This window comes from Syngnathus acus, chromosome 12 (assembly GCF_901709675.1).
Source record: "Syngnathus acus chromosome 12, fSynAcu1.2, whole genome shotgun sequence".
NCBI lineage: Eukaryota > Metazoa > Chordata > Actinopteri > Syngnathiformes > Syngnathidae > Syngnathus > Syngnathus acus.
The window spans coordinates 2,202,845-2,223,310 of NC_051097.1; the positions used below are offsets into that span (position 1 = coordinate 2,202,845).

The following is a 20,466-nucleotide window of genomic DNA, read 5'->3' on the forward strand; positions in this document are numbered from 1 at the left end:
TCACCGGGGTGAACCCCAATGTGCAGGCGCCCAGCCGGGGGGCAATAAGTATACCCACACCTGCTCGACGCCTCTCACCGTGGGCAACTCCAGAGTGGAAGAGAGTCCAGCCCCTCTCGAGAGGGCTTGTACCGGAACCCAAACTGTGCGTGGAGGCAAGTCCGACTATATCTAGTCAGAACTTTTCTGCCTCGCACACCAGCTCGGGCTCCTTTCCAGCCAGAGAGGTGACATTCCATGTCCCAAGAGCCAGCTTCTGCAGCCGGGGATCAGACCGCCAAGGTCCCTGCCTTTGGCCGCCGCCCAGCTTGCAATGCATCCGACCCCTTTGGCCCCTCCCACAGGTGGTGAGCCCATGGGAAGGGGGACCCACGTTTCCTTTTCGGGCTGAGCCCGGCCGGGCCCCATGGGCGAAGGCCCGGCCACCAGACGCTCGCCTTCGAGCCCCGCCTCCAGGCCTGGCTCCAGAGGGGGGCCCCGGTGACCCGCGTCCGGGCGAGGGAAAACGTGATCCATTAATTTTTTTCATCATAAGGGGCTGATGAGCCGTGCTTTGTCTGGCCCCTCACCTAGGACCCGTTTGCCATGGGTGACCCTACCAGGGGCATGAAGCCCCAGACAACATGGCTCCTAGGATCATAGGGGCACGCAAACCCCTCCACCACGATAAGGTGACGACTCACGGAGGGAGTTCTCGCGCTAGTCATGATGAACAACCACCAACTGTGAACTGTGACTCACTTAGTGACCTACGGTTATTTTGAAATGAATCGCGCAAGAACTTACCATCAAGCGTGATTTTACCGTGAGTTCTCGCGCTAGTCACGGTAAAATCACGCTTGATGGTAAGTTCTTGCGCGATTCATTTCAAAATAACCGTAGGTCACTAAGTGAGTCACAGTTCACAGTTGGTGGTTGTTTATCATGTGACATAAAACTAATGGCTATAATGTGCTGCATTTAGTCTAATTCTTCCTCTCACAAACATTAAGGATTCTTGTAACTTTCAAGAATGTTGCTATACAATTGTGACGCATGAAAATATGACAACAGACATCCGGAATGATTTAATCATTACCCTCAGATGGTATAAATGAAGGGCAACAAAGAGACAATTTTTACCTTCAAGCGTCGGAGCAGCTCCACTCTGAGATTCAGCCAGACCTTCTGCATCAATTGAGAGCCTGGGGTCACCTGCAATATAGTCACAGACACTTGTTAGTGATTTATGAAACAGATCTATGACATGTTACTGCTTTGACTGATTGTTTGCCATTTTCATATGTATTTGGTCATTTTAGTGGCTACACAGCTGGCCGTGTGAACAGAGTGGCACAACAATAATATTTGAACCTCAATTTAACTGAATTGGATTTAGTGGATTTCAAATTTAACTCAGAGAAAATAGTCCAGCTCACTCAAAACACCCCTTTGTACAAATTATGTTGCTTCCAGACTTGGTCACTGTTGTTTACTGGCATTGTGACTCGATCAATAGATAGAATAATGGTACACGTATTTCTGGGCTGTGCCGCTGTTTTCACAAATAAACAGCAAAACTGTTTTAGGTTGGCAGGGGTGATGTACCTGTCAAAGACAATGAATGCATGGACAAACGTTGTAGCCTTGTTAGCAGGATGACAGTTAGATCAAAGGCAAGTGAAACATTGACATGTATGTATGTATGTACCGTATTTTCCGCCCTAAAAGGCGCACCTAAAAACCTAAAATTTTCTCAAAAGCCGACAGTGCGCCTTATAGGCCAGTGCGCCTTATATATGGATCAACTGATGAATTTGTTGATCCATACTGGTTGTACACAGTGCTCTGCCAAAATGTTTCAGTACGTTTTAGTACGACTAGTAAATTACAAGGTCGCATCGCTTCCCAGCATTACGGCAACTGTAGTCAGGGGGCGTCACCGAATAGCTGTTGTACCCGCGAGGCTATTTCATGTCAAAATAGGCTGCTCTGTTAATGTTTCGAGTAAATCTACGGATCGATATGGAAGGGAAACACAGGTAAGTAGTACCAATGCGTTAGATCGAACTTTAGTCAGTTCCGATCATTTTATAGGAGATCGTTTGAGAAACGCGATTGTTTACACTTCGCTGAGGCTCATGGGAGATTGCGAGCTGAGGCTCGTGAGACTTTGCGGATGGCTAATGCTATTGCGATAGCTGCTATACGTACCAGGCTATTTCATGTCAAAATAGGCTGCTCTGTTAATGTTTCGAGTAAATCTACGGATCGATATGGAAGGGAAACATAGGTAAGTAGTACCAATGCGTTAGATCGAACTTTAGTCAGTTCCGATCATTTTATAGGAGATCGTTTGAGAAACGCGATTGTTTACACTTTGCTGAGGCTCATGGGAGATTGCGAGCTGAGGCTCGTGAGACTTTGCGGATGGCTAATGCTATTGCGATAGCTGCTATACGTACCAGGCTATTTCATGTCAAAATAGGCTGCTCTGTTAATGTTTCGAGTAAATCTACGGATCGATATGGAAGGGAAACATAGGTAAGTAGTACCAATGCGTTAGATCGAACTTTAGTCAGTTCCGATCATTTTATAGGAGATCGTTTGAGAAACGCGATTGTTTACACTTCGCTGAGGCTCATGGGAGATTGCGAGCTGAGGCTCGTGAGACTTTGCGGATGGCTAATGCTATTGCGATAGCTGCTATACGTACCAGGCTATTTCATGTCAAAATAGGCTGCTCTGTTAATGTTTCGAGTAAATCTACGGATCGATATGGAAGGGAAACATAGGTAAGTAGTACCAATGCGTTAGATCAAACTTTAGTCAGTTCCGATCATTTTATAGGAGATTGTTTGAGAAACGCGATTGTTTACACTTTGCTGAGGCTCATGGGAGATTGCGAGCTGAGGCTCGTGAGACTTTGCGGATGGCTAATGCTATTGCGATAGCTGCTATACGTACCAGGCTATTTCATGTCAAAATAGGCTGCTCTGTTAATGTTTCGAGTAAATCTACGGATCGATATGGAAGGGAAACATAGGTAAGTAGTACCAATGCGTTAGATCGAACTTTAGTCAGTTCCGATCATTTTATAGGAGATCGTTTGAGAAACGCGATTGTTTACACTTTGCTGAGGCTCATGGGAGATTGCGAGCTGAGGCTCGTGAGACTTTGCGGATGGCTAATGCTATTGCGATAGCTGCTATACGTACCAGGCTATTTCATGTCAAAATAGGCTGCTCTGTTAATGTTTCGAGTAAATCTACGGATCGATATGGAAGGGAAACATAGGTAAGTAGTACCAATGCGTTAGATCGAACTTTAGTCAGTTCTGATCATTTTATAGGAGATCGTTTGAGAAACGCGATTGTTTACAGAGGGCTCGTTGGTTATTGGCTAGTGGATGCATACCGCAACCCTAGTCAACCTCAGTTTGATGCAGTATAGCTTCTATTTTATGCGCCTTATAATCCGGTGCGCCTTATATATGGACAAAGTTTTAAAATGGGCCGTTCAGTGAAGGTGCGCCTTATAACCCGGTGCGCCTTTTAGGGCGGAAAATACGGTATGTATGTATGTATGTATGTACATACGTACGTATACATACATACACACACATCTATACATACATACAGGACTGTCTCAGAAAATTAGAATATTGTGATAAAGCATAACGTCCTGGTCTTTTGGGCCACGTTGGCTGCCTTACACTACTCCTCCTGTACTTTTGCGCTACATACTGACTGTCTGCTGTATGCACAATTGTTCCGTTTTCAACCGTGTTGCTCTTATTTATTTATTTATTTGTTTATTTATTATTTAGTCATTGCTCTTAATATTTAATATGTCGTTTCACCGTGGGATAGTGGGAAACGCAATTTCAATCTCTTTGTATGTCTTGACGTGAAGAAATTGACAATAAAGCAGACTTTGACTTTGACAAAGTTCTTTATTTTCTATAATGCAATTAAAAAAGCAAAAACATCATTCATTCTGGATTCATTACAAATCAACTGAAATATTGCAAGCCTTTTATTATTTTAATATTGCTGATCATGGCATACAGCTTAAAAAAACTCAAATATCCTATCTCGAAATATTAGAATATCATGAAAAAGTATACCGTAATTTTCGGACTAAAAGTCGCTCCGGAATATAGGCCGCATGAGCCATAAAATGCACAATAACGTGAAAAAAAACATATATAAGTCGCTCTGGAGTACAAGTCGCATTTTGGGGGAAATGTATTCGACAAAATCCAACACCAAGAACAGACATGAACGAGCAACAACAGGCTAAACAGACATGAACGAGCAACAACAGGCTAAACGAAAGGTATGCTAACGTGACAAACACAAACGAAGAGCTGAGAACAGGCCTGACGTAACATTCAGAGTTATTCAAATAACTACTATTACATAAATAACACGTTTATAAAAACATCTGTGTCACTCCAATTCATTAAATCCATCGATCGTCCTTTATGGAAACGATGCCGCGTATGCGCCGCGCCGCTCACGTCTAAATATTCCACATACCCATATAACGATATATAAAGTATATATCAAATAACTATCATATAAACAATATTATCAAACCATCTGTGTCACTCCAAATCATTAAATCCATCGATCAAATTCCTCGTCCTTTGTCAACAACGCCGCGCGTGCGCCCTGACGTCAGCCTCGTCGTTATTCCACAGATCTAGTATATAACTATATTATAGCGTTAAAGTACAAGGAAAGACGTGGGTTTGGTAAACGTCTCTTTATTTAACAAAACAAGAGTTCAACGAGCCAACAAGTACTGAACTGTAACGATAAAAACATATACAAGTCGCTGTACGAAATAAAATATATCAAATAACTATAACATAAATAGTTCACCACCACACGGCCCCAAGCACCGGCGTCGACTTCCAGGTGTGTGGCGGCGTGGACTTCCATCCCCGGAGATGGCACTTCCAGCCACGGAGGTGGAAGAGAGATCCATAGAATAGGACTGGGTGTGCGTAAAAGCCATGTCCGAGCCCCATCCACCGTCCCCGGACAGCCACCCGGCCGAGCGCCGGCCCCCGACTTCCATCCACGGAGGTGAAAGAGAGCTCCGTAGAGTAGAACCGGGCGTGCGTAAAAGCTATGTCCGAGCCCCATCCACCGTCCCTGAACAGCCACCCGGCCGAGTGCCGGCCCCCGACTTCAATCCACGGAGGTGACAGAGAGCTCCGTAGAGTAGGACTGGGCATGCGTAAAAGCTATGTCCGAGCCCCATCCACTGTCCCTGGACAGCCACCCGGCCGAGTGCTGGCCCCCGACTTCAATCCACGGAGGTGAAAGAGAGCTCCGTAGAGTAGGACCGGGCGTGAGTAAAAGCCATAATAGTTTTTCAAACCTTCGGTGTCACTTCAAATCATTAAAACCTTCAAACTCTTCGTCATCTTGTGATCGAATCTTTGTCCTTTATGTAAACAACCACCGCGCCGCGCCACTGACGTCACTTGAAATTCAAATTACAGTAATCCCTTGCTACATCGCGGTTCGTTTATCGCAGTTTAACTTTTCTTTTCTTTTTTTTTTTTTGAATTTTGAAAATTTGTGAACAAATTCACATATAAGTCGCTCCTCAGTATAAGTCGCCCCCCCACCCAAACTATGAAAAAAAAACCGCGACTTATAGTCCGAAAATTACGGTACGAGTAGGGTATTCAACTAATCACTTGAAACGTCTAATTAACTCGAAACACCTGCAAGGGTTTCCTGAGCCTTGAAAAACACTCAGCTTGGTTCAGTAAACTTAATCTCAAGTATGGGGAAAACTGCTGATCTGACTGCTGTCCAGAGGACCATCATTGACACCCTCCATCAGGAGGGTAAGACACAAAAATAAATTTCTGAAAGAGCAAGCTGTTCACAGAGTGCAGTTTCAAAGCACATCCACAAAAAGTCTGTTGGAAGGGGGAAATGTGGCAGGAAACGATGCACAACCAAGAGAGATGACCGCAGCCTTAACAGCATTGTGAAGAAGAGTCGCTTCCAGAACGTACGTATGTAGTACCGTATTGGCCCGAATATAAGATGATGTTTTTTGCATTGAAATAAGACTGAAAAAGTGGGGGTTGTCTTACATTCGGGGTCTAGACATTATACCCATTCACTTGTGCGCAGCGGTAAGTTAAAGGTTGCTGGTATCGACTGACTATGTTGCTGTGATCGTGTGCGTCTTTGACAAAAAGTAAGTATATACATTTCATTGTTACTACTGTGCACTGTTGTGCCGTTTGTCCGATCGCGGTTTGCTTCGTGTGCGCGCCATTTGATTGACAGCTCCGGCACGCTCCTTTAAGTTTGCCTCGCATCGTACGAGTAGCCGTTACGCAGCGGCACGGCGACTAACGGTCGCCAGCAAATGTATTTTGTTGTTTCAATGACTTATGTTTGGTGTGTTGCCGAGAGTATTTCATTTATGCTTATTTAGTATAGCAGAACCGTTACACGCAGTTAGTTATGTAATGTGTGCCGTCTACTAGTGTTGTGTGACATCAGAAGTTCAGCGTTGAGCGCTGTATTTTTGTCTGTTGCAGAGCCACACCACACCACACCCCCTTCACACGCTTCATACAATAATCACACACCCAAAGACTCACCCATGTACACTACACACACCTGCTCTCACATCCTTACGACCAAACGCGTGCCTATAGAGGCTTTGCAGCTGACGTCATCAAGCTACCCACATTAGCTTGGCGGTCAACTTTTCAGTGCCGGTCAACGACTCACACACGCTTTCTTGTTATATCTGCTGCTATTTGAGCTTAAAAATGCCGGATACCTGCTGTGCTGTTGGATGTAGCAATAGACGAGGCGATAAACCAAATCTTAGCTTCTATAGATTTCCGGCGAACATGAAAAAACGTGATAAATGGATCGCGGATATTCGTCGTGAACGATGGAAACCTACGATTTACACAAGGATATGCAATGAGGACTTCATATCAGGTATGTAAACAAACTATTCACCCCTGATTTGTTTCACAAAATGTGAAATAATACAATATGGGATGATACAAATATGATTGTTGAAAATGCTGGGTGCATTTTTAGAAAGGCAGCAAGAGCAGCAAGGCAGGGAATGGGATGATTTCTTCAGTTCACCCCCCCGTTTTTATTTTGTGTTTATTTTTTCATGATGCTTCATCTGATTGGCTTGAAAACGTTATCAATGTAAATATTGAACTTCATATTGGAATTGAACAATTAATTCTCGAGTGAATGCATTAGGAAATTTCCCCAAAAATTATTATGAACCTTGTGAAACAATATTTTTTTAATGTAGCATTTTTTAACAAGAGGGTTTTTGTTACTTCATTTGGCACAAGGTAAAATCTACATTGGTAAAGTTTTCAAGCCATTGGCACAAGGTTAAAATTTTTATTGGTTAAGTTTTCAAGCCAATCAGATGTGGCATCATGCAAAAATAAACAAAAAATAAAAATGGTAGCAACTTGAACAGACAGGTACAGTATCTGAATGATTTCACTCTATTCAGTTTTGTAGTATGTCAAGTTATGAAATGCCATTACAAAACAAATCGACGAGGTAATTATAAATATCTGGATATGAGCGTTCAGGCAGGTCGGCTGTTGCAAAATGCTCGGGCGATTTTAGCATGCTTCTCGGTAAAAGGTACGGATCCGTTGTGCCAACAAGGTTCAACTTCTCTCTGTAACGTTTCTTGGAGTCTTCATCCAAATGCCTAACTTCGTTGGATAGCAAATCAGCCATAATTCGGAAGAAATCGGTGAAAACGTAGCGCAGAAATCAGACAATCCATACAAACACGTAGGAACGAGCTGACGAGTTGACCGCCAAGATGGCGGCATAACACAAAATCACGTGATAAAACCACGTGACTGCAAAGCCTCTATACCCTTTTGCCAGTTTGCCTGTATGCCCCTATGAGCCACAGTGCCTGTTACTTTTTTGCCAATAATAATAATAATAATAATAACAATTCATTAAATTTGTATAGCGCTTTTCAAAAACCCAAAGACGCTTCCAGGGAACAAGGCAAAGACATACATGAGGGGAGGGGGACGGGGAAGAGACAATGGGATAAAATTAAGAAGAGGAAACCAGTTATGGGTAGGGGAGGTCATAGGCTTGAGAGAAGAGGTAAGTTTTTAGACGGGACTTAAATATGGGGAGTGTGGGTGAGTCACAGACAGACTGAGGGAGAGAGTTCCAGAGTCGGGGTGATGTGGAGGAGAAGGCTCTGTCACCGAAGGATTTGAGTTTAGATTTTGGGACTGTCAGACGTGAAGTATTGGAGGATCGGAGGGGACGGTTGGGGCAGTAGTGGACAAGGAGGTCGGATAGGTAAGTGGGAGCCAGGTGGTGAAGGGCTTTGAAGGTGAGGAGGAGTATCTTGAAGTCAAGTCAAGTCAATTCAAATTTATTTGTATAGCCCTAAATCACAAGCAGTCTCAAAGGGCTTCACATAGGCAGAAATTGACAATTAATCTCAAAGCATCCCCTGATCTTAAGCTGAAGATGATACGCTCCTTAATGGGGAGCCAGTGAAGAGAGTGGAGAACAGGAGTGATGTGTTCACGGGACCGGGTGTAGGTAAGGAGGCGGGCAGCAGAGTTTTGGACTAGTTGAAGTCTATGGAGTGAGTGAGCAGTCATTCCAGTGAGAAGGGAGTTGCAGTAGTCAAGCCGGGATGAGATGAAGGCGTGGATGAGGGATTCAGCGGCAGGGAGAGAGAGGCAGTGCCGGACTTTGGCGATGCGTCGGAGGTTTAAGTAGGAGGTCTTAACAACTGAGCTAACATGAGGGTGGAAGGACAGTGTGGGGTCAAAAATAACGCCAAGGTTGCGTGCCAGAGGGGAGGGAGTGATGTTTGAGGAGTCAATGGTGAGTGTGATGGATCCAGTTTTATTAAGGGAGGATTTAGTGCCTATGAGGAGGAGCTCTGTTTTGTCACTGTTGAGTTTGAGAAAGTTGTGGGTCAGCCATGTTTTTATTGTAGAGATGCAGGTTTCAAAGTGGGTGAGGGAAGGGTAACGGGTTGGTGTGGTACGTATATAGATCTGGGTGTCATCAGCGTAGCAGTGGAAGTCCAGATTGAGTTTGCGGATGACATTACCAAGGGGAAAGAGTTAACAGATGAATAGGAGGGGGCCAAGAACTGAACCTTGGGGGACCCCTTGTGTAACTGGGGAGAGGATGGATGTGTGACCAGAGAGAGAGATGAACTGGTTTCTGTTGGCGAGATAGGAGGTGAGCCAGTCGAGTGCAGTGCCCTCAACACCTAGTTGGCGCAGCCTTTGGAGGAGGATGGAATGGTTCACAGTGTCAAAGGCTGCGCTAAGGTCAAGTAGTAGTAGGATGTTGAGGGCACCAGAGTCTGCAGAAATGAGGAGATCGTTGGTGACTTTAACAGGAGCTGTTTTGGTGATGTGAAGTGGGCGGAATCCGGACTGGAAGGGTTCATAGAGGTTGTTTGACTGGAGATGGGTGTGGAGTTGGGCGGAGACAATGCGTTCAAGGGTTTTGGAAAGGAATGAAAGGTTGGAGATGGGACGGTAGTTGGAGAGGTTGAGTGGGTCCAAGGTGGGCTTTTTGAGGACGGGGGTGATGGCTGCAAATTTATAGATAGTGGGAAAGTGGCCAAGAGATAGAGACTGATTAAAAAGGGTGGTGAGGTGAGGGAGGAGGACAGGGAGGCAGGCCTTAGTTAAGGTCGTTGGAAGGGGGTCGAGAGAGCAGGTGGTTGTCTTGGATGCGGTGATGATGTCTAGGATGGTGGAGGAGTCGACAAGGGAGAAGGCAATGAGAGAGGGGAAGGGCGGGAGGTCAGGAAGGGGGGGCAGGAGAGCAGGAGTTATTGATGGTGTCAGTCAGAGAACTGTTGATTTGGGCGATTTTGTTGTTAAAGTTGACAAGGAAGGAGTTACAGAGGGCGGGTGAGGAGGGTGGCTTGGTGGCCGGTGGCTGGAGCAATTTGTTGACGGTGGAGAACAGTATGCAGGGGTTCCGGTTGGTGTTATTAATGAGAGATGAGAAGTAAGCAGATTTGGCAGCAAGAAGAGCATCACGATAGGAGATGTGTTGTTTGAAGGTTTCGGCATGGACGGTGAGGCGGGTTCTTTTGTAGAGCCGTTCGAGTTGACGGCCAGTTTGTTTCATGGAGCGGAGTTCCGGGGTGTACTAAGGGGCAGAGTTAGTGAATGTAACAGAGGAAGTTTTTCAGGGGGCTAGGGAATCAAGGGTGTCAGAAAGGATGTTGTTGAGCATGGTGGCAAGGTCATCAGGGGAGGAAGAAGTGGGGTCGGAGGGAAGGGCAGAGGATAAGAGCTGGCAAAGCGTGATTGGGTTTACAGTCTTGATGTTGTGGTAGGAGATGGTGGGTTTTGTGGAATTATGAGGCGTGGGTAGAGGGGCGGAGAAGAGGATGCAGAGATGATCTGACAGTGGAAAGGTGAGAGGACGGGGGTTGGATGTGAGTGGAAAGGAGGAGCATACTATATCCACGGTGTGGCCTTTGGTGTGGGTGGGGAAGTTGATGTGTTGGGTGAGATGAAAGTAGTCCAGAAGGGAGATGAAGTCAGACGTCAGTGGAGCAGTTGGCTGGTCAATGTGGATGTTGAAGTCACCGATGAGTAGGAGGCAATAGGAGACTGAGGATACGATGGTGAGGAGTTCAGAGAGTTCAGAAAGAAAAGACGGATGTGACTTTGGGGGGCGGTAGATAAGTACAGCAGTAGTAGAGTTGGGGAGGGAAAAAGCGAGATATTCAAAGGATGAAATAGATGGGAGGTTGAGGTCTAATTCAGTGATGGGTAGGGACCGCTTATGGAGGACAGCAATACCACCTCCTCGCCAAGAGAGGCGGGGTTTGGCGATGTAGCTGTAGTTGGACGGAGTGGCTTGGTTGAGAGTAAAAAAGTCCAGGGGCTGTTGCCATGTTTCACAGAGAAGGAGCAGATCCAAGTTATTGTCCAATAGTAGTTCGAAAATAACTAGTGATTTGTTGGAGAGGGAGCGACAGTTCAGCAGCGCGAGGGAGATGGATGAAGGAGCGGGGGTGGGGGAGCGAAGATTGTTGAGGTTGACAGTACGGGAGGTGGGGGTGACGGGGAGGCGAGAGGTAGTCCAGAAAGAGGGGATGGGTGAGCCATCAGGGAAATGTCGGTTAAAAGATAGTCCGGAGCTACGGTGGATGTAGCGGCGACGGCGGAGGATCCCAGCCTTGCTGGCAGCTGAGGCAGCAGCAGCAGGGAGACGTTGATTATTGTTGAGATGATGAAGATCAGCAGCAGTGTAGACAATTGGACGAGAAGTTGGTGGAATAGAAGCCCGGAGTAGCAGAAGTGATAATTCATGGAGGAGATGAGACGTGACAGCAGCTGGGAATAATCCAGATAAAATGGTAGAGGTGGCTAGTAGCTGGTTAGCTAGAAGTTGGTAGGCAGTGAAATGCATGGAAGCAGCAGTGGACCGAGTCGTGATGTTGGTGGAGTGGGTGGTGGTGTTGGTCAATCCCGACTGTACCCATGCAAACGGCACGCCCCAGTGTGTCATGGCGGCACAGCCGAGCCACGACCGGCGAGCTCGCAGCGAGCGGGTGCTCCCCCTGAGGACGCCGGCCAAGTGGCCAGAAAGTTGGGTTGAAGCCGTTTGCCGAGCCAAGAGCGAGCAGCTACAGGCTCAGAGCCGGGAGGTAGGAGGGTCCGGTGGTGGGTTGGCTAGCTGTCTACTGTAGCTCGTAGTCAGAGGGAGCGGGAACAGAGAGGTGCGAGCAGAGCTCCAGAGATACGCGGTGGGCAGGTGAAAAGGCGAGAAAAAACGGGCACACTTAAAACGGGAAACACAAAACAGACAGGGGACAAACAAATAGCGGACACGGTTCAGGGTAGAAGCGGCAGTCAACAATCCAGACGCCAGCGTTGCTCTAACCCGGAAGACAAAAAAAGGGGAGTTATTAGCTGCCATCTGGTCTTTTTTTTGTTGTGAAACTGAAATAATTCAGTAAAGCAATCAAAACTGAACCACGTCCTGTGTTCTGACCGACACCCGGGGGCGAAAAGAGCATAACCATCTGAGCCAACCCCCATACAGTCATTTGTTTCAGATGTAATCGTTTTCTGTATAAAAATTAAATTTGGTGTTCAAAAAGTCTTTTTTCAAACTTGAGTCTTGAAAAAGAGGGGGTCGTCTTATAATCAGGGTTGTCTTATATTCGGGCCAATACGGTTATGAATGAATGTATGTATGTATGTATGTATGTATGTATGTATGTATGTATGTATGTATGTATGTATGTACAAACCGGATTCGGTTGAAGTTGGGAAATTGTGTAAAATGTAAATAAAACCAAAATACAATGATTTGAAAATCCTTTTCAACCTATATTCAATTGAAAACACTACAAAGACAACATATTTAATGCTCAAACTCATAAACTTTAATTTTTCAAATACTTAACTTCAAATTCCATGGCTGCAACACGTACAGTAGAAGTTGGATAAGGGCATGTTTACCACTTCGTTACATCACCTTTACTTTTAATAACACTCAATAAACGTTTTGGAAGAGAGGAGACTAATTCTCTTAGCTTCTCATGTGGAATTCTTTCCCATTCTTGCTTGATGAAACGCTTCAGTTGTTCAACAGTCCGGGGTCTTCCCTGTCATATTTTACGCTTCATAATGCGCCACACATTTTCAATGGGAGACAGGTCTGGACTGCAAGCGGGCCAGGGGAGAACCTGGACTCTTTTATTTCGAAGCCACGCTGTTGTAACACGTGCAGAATGTGGCTTGGCATTATCTTGCTGAAATAAGCAGCGGCGTCCATGAGAAAGACGTCGCTTGGATGGCAGCATATGTTGCTCCAAAATCTGTACTTTTCAGGATTTATGTTGCCTTCACAGAAATGTAAGTCACCCATGCCATGGGAACTAATGCACCCCCATACCATCACAGATGCTGGCTTTTGAACTTTGTGTTGATAACAGTCCGGATGGTCCACTCCCTCTTTGGTCCGGAGGACACGACGTCCAGTGTTTCCAAAAACAACTTGAAAAGTGGACTCCTCAGACCACAAAACACTTTTCCATTGTAGTTGTACTAAATTCATCTTGTTTTTCCTTTTCAATTACTTCACTGGTTCTTCTATATCAAACAAATTATTTTAGGTGTATTTACCTGACATGTTTCGGCGGGTTCTTCTGACTCTGATGAAGGCGGAAGAACCCGCCGAAACATGTCAGGTAAATACACCTAAAATAATTTGTTTGATATAGAAGAACCAGTGAAGTAACTTTTCCATTGTGCATCAGTCCATTTTACATGAGCTCGGGCCCAGAGAACCCGGCGGTGTTTCTGGATGTTGTTCATAAACGGCTTTTGGTTTGCATGGTAGACTGATGTAGTGACGAACGGTATTTACTGACAGTGGTTTTCTGAAGTTTTCCTGAGCCCATTTGGTGATATCCTTTACACCAGGGGTCACCAACCTTTCTTAAACCGAGAGCTACTTCCTGGGTACTGATTAAGGCTACCAGTTTGACACACACTTCTGAAATAGCCAATTTGCTCAATTTAGCTTTCACTATGTGTTATTATAGTCATTTCCAGTTCACATGTAAGTGTGATTTTAACAAGAATAGCAAAAATACAGTCAAACCTCGGTTTTCGACCACAATCCGTTCCAGAAGGCGGTTCGAGAAGCGAATCGGTCGAATTCCCAATCTATTTTTCCCATTACAAATAATAGAAAAAATTTTAGTCCGTTCCAAGACTAAAAAAAATTCCTTTTTTTTAAGCATTTTTTCATTTTTCATTTTTGTCCGATCACGCATCTGCAGCGCACCGCCGAACACACAACCGTAGCGCGTCACCCACCGCGCAACTGCACCGCGCTTTTCGCATTATTGTGACAGAGCCGTCGCTGAAATTTAGAAAATATTTTTAAAGTCGTGATGTACTTTTCAGAATTTAAGTGGACCTATAAGTGCGCAGGGAGCTGAATTTTGTCCGATTGCGCAACTGCAGCGCAACTGCAGCGCAACTGCAGCGCAACTGCAGCGCAACTGCAGCGCAACTGCAGCGCAACTGCAGCGCAACTGCAGCGCAACTGCAGCGCACCGACGAACGCGCAACCGTAGCGCGTCGCCGACCGCGCAACTGCACCGCGCTGGTCGCATTATTATGACAGAGCGGTCGCTGAAATTTAGAAAATATCTTTAGTCCCGATGTACTTTCCAAAATTTAAGTGGACCTCAGTGCGCAGGGAGCTTAATTTGGTCCGATCGCGCAACCGCAGCGCGCCGGGCGCTCACCGTCGCATTGCTTTAAGAGCGTCTTTGTGTTTTAGGATGGCTTTACTGCTCCCACTTGCTTTCTTTGGAGGCATGGTTAGGGCTTAATACAATCCTCAAAGTAACGAAAATACAATAACTCCGGAGTCAGTCGGCATCCGGGCCGCGCGGTCGGGTTTTCTCGGGTCCTCCCGGCTCATCTCGCGAGGTTCAACCTCCGAATTTTGTTCAACAACCGAAGCAAAGAAATCTTGAATTTTTTGTTCAAATTCCGATTTGTTCGAGAACCGGGACAATCGGAAACCGAGGTTTGACTGTAAAATAAATAGATGCAGCTCACTGACAAGTGGCGCTATTCGAGCTAATTTTAGAACAGTCCTGCGGGCGACTCATGCGGTCCTCACGGGCGACCTAGTGCCCGCGGGCCCCGTGTTGGTGACCCCTGCTTTACACACTCATGTCGGTTTTTAAGGCAGTGCCGTCTGAGGGATCGAAGGTCACGGTCATTCAGTCTTGGTTTCTGGCCGTGGCGCTTACGTGGAGTGATTTCACCAGATTCTCTAAACCTTTTGATGATATTATGGACCGTAGATGTTGAAATCCCTAAATTCCTTGCAATTTTGCTTTGAGAAATGTTGTTCTTAAACTGGTTCAACTATTTTCTCACGCAGGTGTGGACAAAGTGGTGAACCTCGCCCCATCCTTGCTTGTGAATGACTGAGCATGTTTGGGGAGGCTCCTTTTATACCCAATCATGGTACCCACCTGTTCCTAATTAGCCTGATCACATGTGGGATGTTCCAAATACCGTAATTTTCGGACTATAAGTCGTGGTTTTTTTCATAGTTTGGGTGGGGGGGCGACTTATAATAAGGAGCGACTTATATGTGTTTTTTTCCAAAAATTTTAAAGAATTAAAAAAAAAAAAAAAAAAAAAGTGAAACCGCGATAAACGAACCGCGATGTAGCAAGGGATTACTGTAATTTGAATTTCAAGTGACGTCAGCAGCGCAACGCGGCGTCGCGTGGCGGTTGTTTACATAAAGGACAAAGATTGATCACGGGATGACAAAGATGACGAAGGGCCCCACGTACTACCGGCATCATTAGCGGCTTTGTTTCTAAGTGACACGGCGGACGAAGAGTTTGAAGGATTTAAGGATTTGGAGTGACACAGAAGGTTTGAAAAACTATTATGGCTTTTACCCACGCCCGGTCCTACTCTACGGAGCTCTCTTTCACTTCCGTGGATTGAAGTTGGGGGCCGGCGCTCGGCCGGGTGGCTGTCAAGGGACGGTGGGTGGGGCTCGGACAATGCTTTTACGCACGCCCGGTCCTACTCTACCGAGCTGTCTTTCACCTCCGTGGATGGAAGTCGAGGGCCGGCGCTCGGCCGGGTGGCTGTCCGGGGACGGTGGATGGGGCTCGGTCATGGCTTTTACGCACGCCCGGTCCTATTCTATGGAGCTCTCTTCCACTTCCGTGGCTGGAAGTCCACGCCGCCACACGCCTGGAAGTTTGTTTTGTTAAATAAAGAGCCGTTTACCAAACCCACGTCTTTCCTTGAACTTTGTTAACGCTACAATATAGTTATATAGTAGATCTGTGGAATGACGACGAGGCTGACGACGAGGCTGACGTCAGGGCGCACGCGCGGCGTTGTTGACGAAGGACGAGGAATTTGATCGATGGATTTAATGATTTAGAGTGCACAGATGGTTTGATAATACTATTGCTTATATAATAGTTATCCATCCATCCATTTTCTGAACCGCTTAGTCCCCACGGGGGTCGCGGGAGTGCTGTAGCCTATCCCAGCCGTCATCGGGCAGTAGGAGGGGGACACCCCGAACCGGTTGCCAGCCAATCGCAGGGTACACAGAGACAAACAACCATTTGCACTCGCACTCACACCTAGGGACAATTTGGAGTCTCCAATCGGCCTACCAAGCATGTTTTTGGGATGCGGGAGGAAACCGGAGTGCCCGGAGAAAACCCACGCGGGCCCGGGGAGAACATGCAAACCCCACACAGGGAGGGCCAGAGGTGGAATCGAACCAGCACCCTACTAACTGTGAGGCGGACGTGCTACCCAGTGCTCCACCGAGCCGCCTATATAATAGTTATTTGATATCTAATTTATATATCGTTATATGGGCCTGTGGAATATTTTGAAGTGCAAGCGCCGTCAGCGGCGCGCACGCATTGTTGACAAAGGACGATTGATGGATTTAATGAATTGGAGTGACACAGATGGTTTTATTAACGTGTTATTTATGTAATAGTTTTTTTAATAACTCTGAATTTTACGTCAGGGCCGTTCTCAGCTCTTCGTTTGTGTTTATGTCACGTTAGCATACCTATCGTTTAGCCTGTTGTTGCTCGTTCGTGACTGTTCTTGGTGTTGGATTTTGTCGAATAAATTGCCCCCCAACATGATTTGCGACCTTGGACGCAACCCGAAGAACTCTGACGAGAATGAAACATTCGCTGCCATCGAAAACACACACAACAGTTTAGCCTTCAGTGGGATAGGGGATTAAAGCCATCCCCCCCAAAAATGTCACATGGAGCCCAAACACCCCACATGAAGACAATTAGGCCTTTTTCTTTTTAACGCATGATGGGACCGGCACGTTAAAGAGAAACAAGTGCACGGCACCCACTGACAACAGTATTTAGTTTGGATGTAATGGTGAGGTGTACAATACATGTAAATATTAGTTTTGATTTGTTTCCATGCCGACCAGCCATTTATTGTTCACTTAAAGCCGGTCCGTAGCACAAAAAAAGTTTTCTGACCACCGATTTATCATGCACACTAACAATAACGATACAACAGCTTCTTTTTGATGCAAATGCTTGTTAGTGACTTCTTCCAGATGTCCTCCAGACCAACTGTACAATGAACCTCACATAATTTGACTGAACGGACATGACTTTCAATAAACCTGGTTGCTGGTGTCAAAACAGTCAGCAACTGTGATTGATTACTTGTAGCCAAAGTTTTGGAAAATGGTGATTAGACCTCTTGAATCTCTCTTCCCGGGCTCCATCTAAGCTCTGCTCTTGCATTCCGACAGCCCGCTTCCTTTGCCATGAAAGAGCCCTTTGAGAGCTGAGAGGCCAAGACATGGGCTTTTTACGGAGGAGGGCCTTCTGGCACACTTCAACACTTTCCTTCTCCAGTTTAAACTGTTTGTGTGTGTGTGTGTGTGTGTATATCTCCCGCTGCCGCTAAAACCTCAAAACATTTGTTTCTGCTCCACATCCTTAACCCAGCAAGTGTCCCAACTCTTTTTTTTCTTCTTTTTTTACTGAATTGAGGACAGAACAAGCTATTTCCATCTGCTTTTCTCTTTCTGTGTTTACTGGACACACTTTAATTTCTTTACTATCAATTATATTGCAGTCTTTTTCAAACAACCCTACTTACAGCCTTCTTTCTTTGCTTATGAGAATACAATTAAGTGATACCGATAAAGTTAGCATAAACTTATATGGGCATTAAAACGAATGAATAATTAATTAATTAATTAATTAATTATTATAAGGAAATAAAACATACAAGGTTCTGGTGGGCACGGAATACTAAATAAACAGAAATTCAACAGTGAACAAGGTATTAGAAATAAACACTAGAAAAAGTACCGTAATTTTCGGACTAAAAGTCGCTCCGGAATATAGGTCGCATTAGCCATAAAATGCACAATAATGTGAAAATAAAACATATAAGTCGCTCCGGAGTATAAGTAGCATTTTGGGGGACATTTATTCGACAAAATCCAACACCAGGAACAGACATGAACGAGCAACAACAGGCTAAACGATAGGTAAGCTAACATGACATAAACACAAACGAAGAGCTGCGAACGGGCCTGACGTAACATTCAGAATTATTCAAATAACTATTACATAAATAACACGTTTATAAAACCATCTGTGTCACTCCAATTCATTAAATCCATCGATCGTCCTTTGTCAACAATGGGTGCGCGCCGCTGACGGCACTTGCACTTCAAAATATTCCACAGGCCCATATAATGATATATAAATTAGATATCAAATAACTATTATATAAGCAATAATATTATCAAACCATCTGTGTCACTCCAAATCATTAAATCCATCGATCAAAGTCCTCGTCCTTTGTCAACAACGCCGCGCATGCGCCCTGACGTCAGCCTCGTCGTTATTCCACAGATCTAGTATATAAGTATAAAGTACCGTTAACAAAGTACAAGGAAAGGCGTGGGTTTGGTAAACGGCTCTTTATTTAACAAAACAAGAGTTCAACGAGCCAACAACTACTGAACTGTAACAATAAAACCATATACAAGTTGCTAAACGAAATCAAATATATCAAATAACTATAACATAAAAAGTTCACCGCAACACGGCCCCAAGCACCGGCGTTGACTTCCAGGCGTGTGGCGGCGTGGACTTCCATCCCCGGAGGTGGCACTTCCAGCCACGGAGGTGGAAGAGAGCTCCATAGAATAGGACCGGGCGTGCGTAAAAGCCATGACCGAGCCCCATCCACCGTCCCCGGACAGCCACCCGGCCGAGCGCCGGCCTCCGACTTCATCCACGGAAGTGAAAGAGAGCTCCGTAGAGTAGGACCAGGCGTCCGTAAAAGCCATAATACTGTTTCAAACCTTCTGTGTCACTCCAAATCATTAAATCCTTCAAACTCTTCGTCCTCCGTGTCACTTGGAAACAAAGCCGCTAATGATGCCGGTAGTACGTGGGGCCCTTCGTCATCTTCGTCATCCCGTGATTGAATCTTTGTCCTTTATGTAAACAACCGCCGCGCCGCGCTGCTGACGTCACTTGAAATTCAAATTACAGTAATCACTTGCTACATCGCGGTTCCACTTTTTTTTTTTTTTTTTTTGAAAATTTTTGAAAAAATTCACATATAAGTCACTCCTCAGTATAAGTCGCCCCCCACCCAAACAATGAAGAAAAACGCGACTTATAGTCCGAAAATTACGGTACTTGGACTTGAGATGGACATAGCAAGATTTGACAGAGACAATGAACCAACCAGAACTGAAAAAAATCAGGGAACTAAATACAAACAAATTCAGTTAAGCTTGATATTCGTGCATGTTGACCTTCGTTCTACATTTGAAATGAAAAGTGCCATTTTGATTAAGGTATTTTGAGATTTGATTTGTGTCCATGCAGCTCAAGAAGATATACATACGTACTCAGTTATTATGATGTTTTTGCTTCCATTTAATCGCTTGAGATGTGTAACACGCGCGCACGCACGCACGCACGCGCGCACACACACACACACACACACACACACACACACACACACACACACACACACACACACACACACACACACACACACACACACACACACACACACACACACACACACACACACACACACACACACACACACACACACACACACACACACACACACACACACACACACACACACACACACACACACACACACACACACACACACACACACGTAATAAGCAGGGATGGACTGGCATTCAAGTGTCCCGGGCAACTGTCCCGTGGGCCACCCTAGTAGGGAGAGTAGATTTTTTTGGGGGAAAAAACGCCTGTTATGTAGATGGGGGGTGGCTATTAGTCTGTATTTAATAAAGACAATTGCCCGAATCAATTGTTTGTGTACGAAATCAGCTGCGTCCCAATCTGCAGGCAGGGCCACCCTGAACTGGTTGCCAGCCAGTCGCACAAACTATAGGCAAACACAGGAAGGCTGGAGTTGGAATCAAGCCCACAACTTCTACACTGTGTGCAATTATGACCCCCACCATAAAACCTAAGGGCCAGTGTATCTGATGACCTCAAGGTGAAAAGAATCTCATCTGCCCTGAGGCCACATACCATGCATACACTTTACACAAGGCCTCAAAAAATCTTTCTGTTCACTTTAATTAGGCGGACAAATTACAATGATTGGGCCGAATGGTCCAAGTTTCGGTTAATTTCCTGACACCGCACTCCTGATGCCCTTTTAGGTTTATGTTTTTCAAATGGATATACTTTCTAGACCAATATGTTACTCCCTGGGGCCAGTGGCTAAAGGTTATTAATGAGATTCAGAAAATACGACAAGGGAAGATTACCTACCTGTATATCATCAATACTTTTGGG

The 20,466-nt window shown here is 45.4% G+C and overlaps 1 protein-coding gene across 1 annotated transcript in view; it reads right to left on the bottom strand.

Moving 5' to 3' along the window:
• ror2 (receptor tyrosine kinase-like orphan receptor 2) overlaps nucleotides 1-20,466 on the bottom strand; it is a 61,819-nt gene that overhangs the window by 12,474 nt on the left and 28,879 nt on the right. Inside the window, exon 2 of the mRNA XM_037265802.1 lies at nucleotides 1,123-1,194. Within this exon, the coding sequence (XP_037121697.1) occupies nucleotides 1,123-1,194 (72 nt within the window). The remainder of the gene's footprint in view (nucleotides 1-1,122; nucleotides 1,195-20,466) is intronic.